The sequence below is a fragment of the Sinocyclocheilus anshuiensis genome, unplaced genomic scaffold (genome assembly GCF_001515605.1).
Source record: "Sinocyclocheilus anshuiensis isolate Anshui unplaced genomic scaffold, SAMN03320099.WGS_v1.1 scaffold1145, whole genome shotgun sequence".
Classification (NCBI taxonomy): Eukaryota; Metazoa; Chordata; class Actinopteri; order Cypriniformes; family Cyprinidae; genus Sinocyclocheilus; species Sinocyclocheilus anshuiensis.
This window is the reverse complement of record NW_015557118.1, coordinates 116,893-122,892: the sequence shown is the minus strand read 5'-3', so window position 1 is coordinate 122,892 and position 6,000 is coordinate 116,893. Positions and strand designations below refer to the sequence as shown.

Sequence of the window (6,000 nt, the reverse complement as noted above, 5' to 3'; positions counted from 1 at the left end):
GGAATGTTTTATTGCTTAAACATCCTTAACCTCTGTGCTGGATGTTTGTGAGTGGATCATATGGCTCGAACTCATGTATTTTGTGGGTGAACTTTGACCCGCGTCTGGCGGCCTGCTGTGTTGAGAAATTACCCATAGAGAGCAGATTCCTGGTCGAGGCATCACACAGCGATAACGTAAACTTTGAGGCACATTCACACATGTGAAGACTTCATTATACTTGAATGAATCATTATAATTTAACTTATAACAAGAAATCAGCCCAAATGATTTAAAAATGTTCAGAGCTACAGGTATTGACCTGCCCAAATCTGAAATGTAGAGGAGAAGATCATCTGCATACAATGACACCTTTTGTTCTGTATCCATTCTTTTATGCCCAATATAGAGGAGTCAGACCACATTGCAATAGAGAGGGGCTCAATAGCAATGGCAAAGAGAACTGGACTCAGGGGGGCATCCCTGGTGAGTGGACCGGTGGAGAGAAAAGTATCCTGAATGAGTGTTGTTGGTCCTGACAGAAGCTTGGGCGGCAGAATACAGTAACTTCACCCATGAAATAGTTTTCTCACCAAAAAAGTGTGTCCAAGGATTTCTGAGGACAGATCGTGAAAGAAGATCTCAGGACAGGGAAAGTGAAAGGAGTGCTCTGAGGATGTCATGGGGGTATGGTTTCAGGAATGTGAAACAACTTGGCAGAAAAATGGAGCAGGTCCGGACGCATTAGTAAATCAAGCTACAGGCCCACACATACTCTACTGTAAATGAGCCCTGCCTGAGCGCACTGTTGATTCATAGCAGCATAAATTACAGCTAATTTCTTCACACTTCAGATTCCTGATGTGCCGTTTGGGAATGCATATTTATTTATGTCAAGTATGTGTTCATTGACCTGTATACTTTCTGGTTAATCTGAAAGCAGTAATGTTCCCAGTTGCTCCTCTGATGACAGCCCTGTAGAGTGTGTGTTCATAATCACATTGGATGTGTGATTTTGTGTATTGAAGGTAATAACTCTGGATCAGGGTGAGGTGAACAGGCTCAAGGTTTTCCCCATGTATCCCACCAGCATCAGTGGAGTGGAGGACATGTCCACTCTGGCTGAGTTACACGAGGCCGCCATCATGCACAACCTCTTCCTGCGATACCAGAAGGACCTCATTTATGTAAGTTTCATTTTTGAAAATAGACCTACATAGACTTCTCTTGTTTTTATGTACAGCTGGTTATAAACACTGTAACCTAATCCACACCCTAGCCCTAACAGAAAAAGTTCTGCATTTTTACAACAAAAAAAAAACTTGAATTACTTTCATTTTTATATGGTTTTTACAAATGAGTACTTCCCCCAAAGAGAGGGTTTATCAGATTTAGGTCACTTCTGGGTACAAATGTGTCCCCAAAATATGGTTAGGTAGGTCCACAGACATACACACACTAGTTCTCTTCATTACATTCAAATAGGAATTTGGAATTTGCAGTGTTTTTGTGTAAACAATGGAACAATCTGTGCTTTGAGAGGTCTTGTGCCTCAAAATAACTTTATTCTATGAAGCTTTAATGGTGTTTAATCTGAGTTTAAAGCTGTGCAGAACTTCCCATGTAACAATGACAACAAGCATAAATGGAGCAAATATTGATGGATATCTATTTTGTTTTTTTTTCTTCCCAAGAAATTGCTGCTGGTATTTTTTAATATAATTTTTTTTGACCAAATTTGTAGAAAAAATAAAATTACATAGTGGTTACATGGTTTTGTAATACATATGTCATCTTATGATAATGTTATATGTCTGTAACTAAATAGCATTCATGCTTTGTGGAAATAAGTTAGATTTGTTTTTTATACATATGTATTGATAGTTTTTATTATCATTTTGCTTTACTATTTCCTGAATTGTCAAAATGAATTTTAACATATACTGGAATTATCATGTTAAACATGCATATTGGTAGCTAAAATCATTATTAGATTAGACAAAAATGAACATGCAGTTGTCAGTGGATTTGTAGAACTTTGGGAATGACAGGCATTTGAATTCTGTAGAAATATGTAGTGTGTAGAATCCATGCATCTATGACAAAACATACTATTACCATGTTTCATAGAAATAACTACATTCATTAACACTTGGAAACTTCTGAACCATTATATTGATACAATACAAAATACTTTCATGGATTATTTTTTCCAAGGCTGAGCATTCAATATTTTTACTGTGTTTAACATCAAATGTATAAACAGTGTAAGATCAAACTTGTATGTTCTCATTATCATACATTCTACCTTACAGACTAACATTGGCTCCATCCTGGCAGCCGTGAACCCTTATAAGCAGATACCAGGTCTGTATACCGTCGAGGCAGTGGATGTGTACAGTAGACATCACCTGGGTGAACTACCTCCACACATCTTTGCTGTGGCCAATGAGTGTTACTGCTGTCTGTGGAAGAGACATGACAGTCAGTGTGTGCTCATCAGGTAACACCCTGCTAGTTTTAAATTGCTTAATTTAAAGGCATTATTATCAGATTGGAATGGAATCAATTTGTAATTTTAATAGACAGTTAATCAGATCCTCTACATATAAAGCTCACTAGACTGCTGCTGGTGATTTGTGCTTTTCAAATGCACACAAGATGACTGATGTGCATGGGTGTTTTGGTCATCTGCAATTCCATAGGACTGTAATCCAATCAGAGTGAATCTAGAAATGGATTATGTTTGCAGTATTTATACTGCAAGGTTTATTGCATAACTCTTCTTGGCAGTCAGAGGTCACTTTTATATGCTTAGTGGCAGCTTGGAATCAGAAGACCTCTGAAGTGAGCACTTGGAATGATTGTGGGTTTGTTCCAATTGCCTAATAGCGCTGTGTGAAGTGTTCTTCACATTGTATTTGGCCATATTAATCAAAAGCTTAAATTGTAGAGAGTTAATAGTATTGTGAGGGATTGCATAGTTGTAAGGGAACTGCACATAGAACAAGTATACATAAATATATAATTTCACAGGAAGTGGAGAGGAATATTTGAGCCACCAGCCACTGTGCGCTTCCTCAGTAATTTACAAAGTTTGGCTAAAATAAATGTCGTGAGGGAATTCACCGTCATTCACCATTCAGGAGCAGATATTACTAAATTTAGGGTTTTTGGCTGTAATGAGTGATGCAATTTGTATTAATTTATTAATACCATTTAAAAGTTTGGGGTCAGTAAGATTTTCTTTTGAAAGAAATTATTCATTTTATTTAGCAGGGATAGGTTATATTGATTCAAAGTGACAGCAAAGACATTTATTGTTATAAAATATTCATATTTGAAATAAATACTTTTGAACTTTCTATTTTTCAAAGTAAATAAAAAATCACTTAGCTCAACTGATTTCAACAATGATAATAATAAATGTTTATTGAGCAGCAAATCAGCATATTAGAATGATTTCTGAAGGATCATGTGACACTGAAGACTGGAGGAATGATGCTGAAAAATCTGCATTACCATCACAGAAATAAATTCAAATACAACAGCTGTAATTATTTTAATGACTGTTTTACTGTATTTTTAATCAAATAAATGCAGCCTTGGTGAGCATAATAGACTTCTTTCAAAAACAAACAAATAACCACAGACAAAATGTGTTATATGTTCATGCTTCATGTGTATGTATTCTCAGTGTTTTATGTTCATGCTTAATGTGTATGTATTCTCAGTGTTTTATGTTCATGCTTAATGTGTATGTATTCTCAGTGGAGAGAGTGGTGCTGGGAAGACAGAGAGCACCAAACTGCTGCTGAAATTCCTGTCCGTCATGAGTCAGAACTCCACAGGCTCTCCGCTCTCAGAGAGGACCACCAAAGTAGAGCAGGCCATCGTACAGAGCAGGTCATACATGCTCTATCCCACTTGCTCTGTTCTTACACATGTTGTCGTATCTCTTTCCATTTTAACACCCATTCTTTCTCTTTCACTCCAGTCCAATAATGGAGGCATTTGGAAATGCAAAGACCGTTTACAACAACAACTCCAGTCGCTTTGGCAAGTTCATTCAGCTTCACTTTTCTCAGAGTGGAAATATCCAGGGTGGCTGTATTATTGATTATTTACTTGAAAAGGTATCTTCTATGTATTTTTTTTTTATTAGAATTGTTTATAGCCATGCATTTAAGCAGTTGTATTAAATGCTTTGTGTTTTAAAAATGTCATTACATTCCAGAATCGAGTTGTGCGGCAGAATCCGGGAGAGAGGAACTACCATATTTTCTATGCATTGTTGTCAGGTGCTAAGTATGAGCACAGAGGTGAGATTTTAGCATTATTTCATTATGTTTTGGAGGCACAGGCATTACACACTTCACCTTTACACAAGCTGAACCTTGCCTTATTAACGCTGTGTTCTTTCCATCAGAAATGTACATGCTGGCTGATTCCCCCGAGGCGTATCATTACCTCAACCAGTCCGGCTGTGTGAAAGACAGAAGCCTGGATGACAAGCACCTCTATGATAGTGTGATGGTGAGTCAATACTGTATGTTTGACGACATTCTCGACTCTAAAACAGTTGCTTTTCTCATGAAAAGCACATGGAACAACATGAAAGAGAGTAAATGACAGAAATGTCAAATTTGGTCTCTTTAAAGGGTTAGTTCACCCAAAAATGAAAATTAGGCTGTGTTTTTCTCACGCATCCTTGGTGTATATGACTTTCTTCTTTCAGACGAATCCAGTCGGAGCTATATTAAGTCATATAACTCTGACTGGATTTGTCTGAAAGAAGAAAGTCATATACACCTAGGATGTTCGTCTGAAAGAAGAAAGTCATATACACCTAGGATGCTAATTTTCATTTTTGGGTGAACTAACCCTTTAATGCCATGCAATTGGGCTTTAATAAATGTCCACTAGAGGGCACCACATCATCTCTTATCTGTAACTTGTTCGGAAGGAATTAGGTAGAAATAATGAAACTCCAGTTATTCTGAGTTTTTTTATTCATATCTATTGGTCAAGTAAGAATGACCTCTGTGATCATAGTAAGCATAATTTGTCCAGATCCCATTTCCTCCTCTCTTTACCTTAAGAATTCAATATCAGCTGTATCTGTCAAAATATTCAAATAAAATATGTCAAATAAATATTCTTCTGTTTAATGGCTGTAGGAAGCGTTGAAGGTGATGGAATTCACTGAGGAAGAGATCCGTGATGTCTTCAAGCTGCTCTCTGGGGTCTTACAGATCGGCAACATCGAGTTCATGACTGCAGGGGGTGCTCAGATCACCACTAAAGGAGGTTCGAGGCAAATCAGCATTTGTCAGAAGCATAGCTAGTGTGTTATACATGCCTTTTTAATAGTTATCTTAGTCGAAGGATCTATTAAATACCGCCTGTAGTCCTGGCACACAATATCAGCCTATATTTTATCTGTCAGGAGCTAAGAGTAAAGGCCTTCACCGAGTAGAGCGTGTAGATGCATGCTACAACATGTCAGAATTCACTTTGATAACTGCACTTCATATGGGTGACAACTCGCTAACCCGTCTTAATGCTGGAGCAGTTCCAAAAGACTGTTGATTCATTCAAAAAAAAATTTTTATTCTGTCATCAATTACTCAAATCTACCGGTTGCATATTTCCATGCAGTCACAACAATGAATTGAGACCAAAGGTTATTATTACAATTTAAAATAGGTGTTTAATTACTATTTCAATATATTTTAAAATGTAATTTATTACTGTGATGGCAAAAGTTCCAGTTTTCAGTGTTTCATGATCCTTCAGAAATAATTATAATATGTGACCCTGGACCACAAAACCAGTCATAAGGATCAATTTTTCGAAATTGAGATTTATACATCATCTGAAAGCTGAATAAATAAGCTTTCTATTGATGTATGGTTTGTTAGGATATATGGCCGAGATACAACTATTTGAATATCTGGAATCTGAGGGTGCAAAAAAATCTAAATACTGAGAAAATCGCCTTTAAAGTTGTCCAAATGA

At 36.8% G+C, this 6,000-nt stretch overlaps 1 protein-coding gene across 1 annotated transcript in view; it reads left to right on the top strand.

The window, feature by feature from the left end:
• Nucleotides 1-6,000, top strand: part of myo10l3 (myosin X, like 3) — a 77,992-nt gene that overhangs the window by 33,691 nt on the left and 38,301 nt on the right. Inside the window, exon 9 of the mRNA XM_016472809.1 lies at nt 5,160-5,289. Coding sequence (XP_016328295.1) covers nt 5,160-5,289 — 130 coding nt within the window. The remainder of the gene's footprint in view (nt 1-5,159; nt 5,290-6,000) is intronic.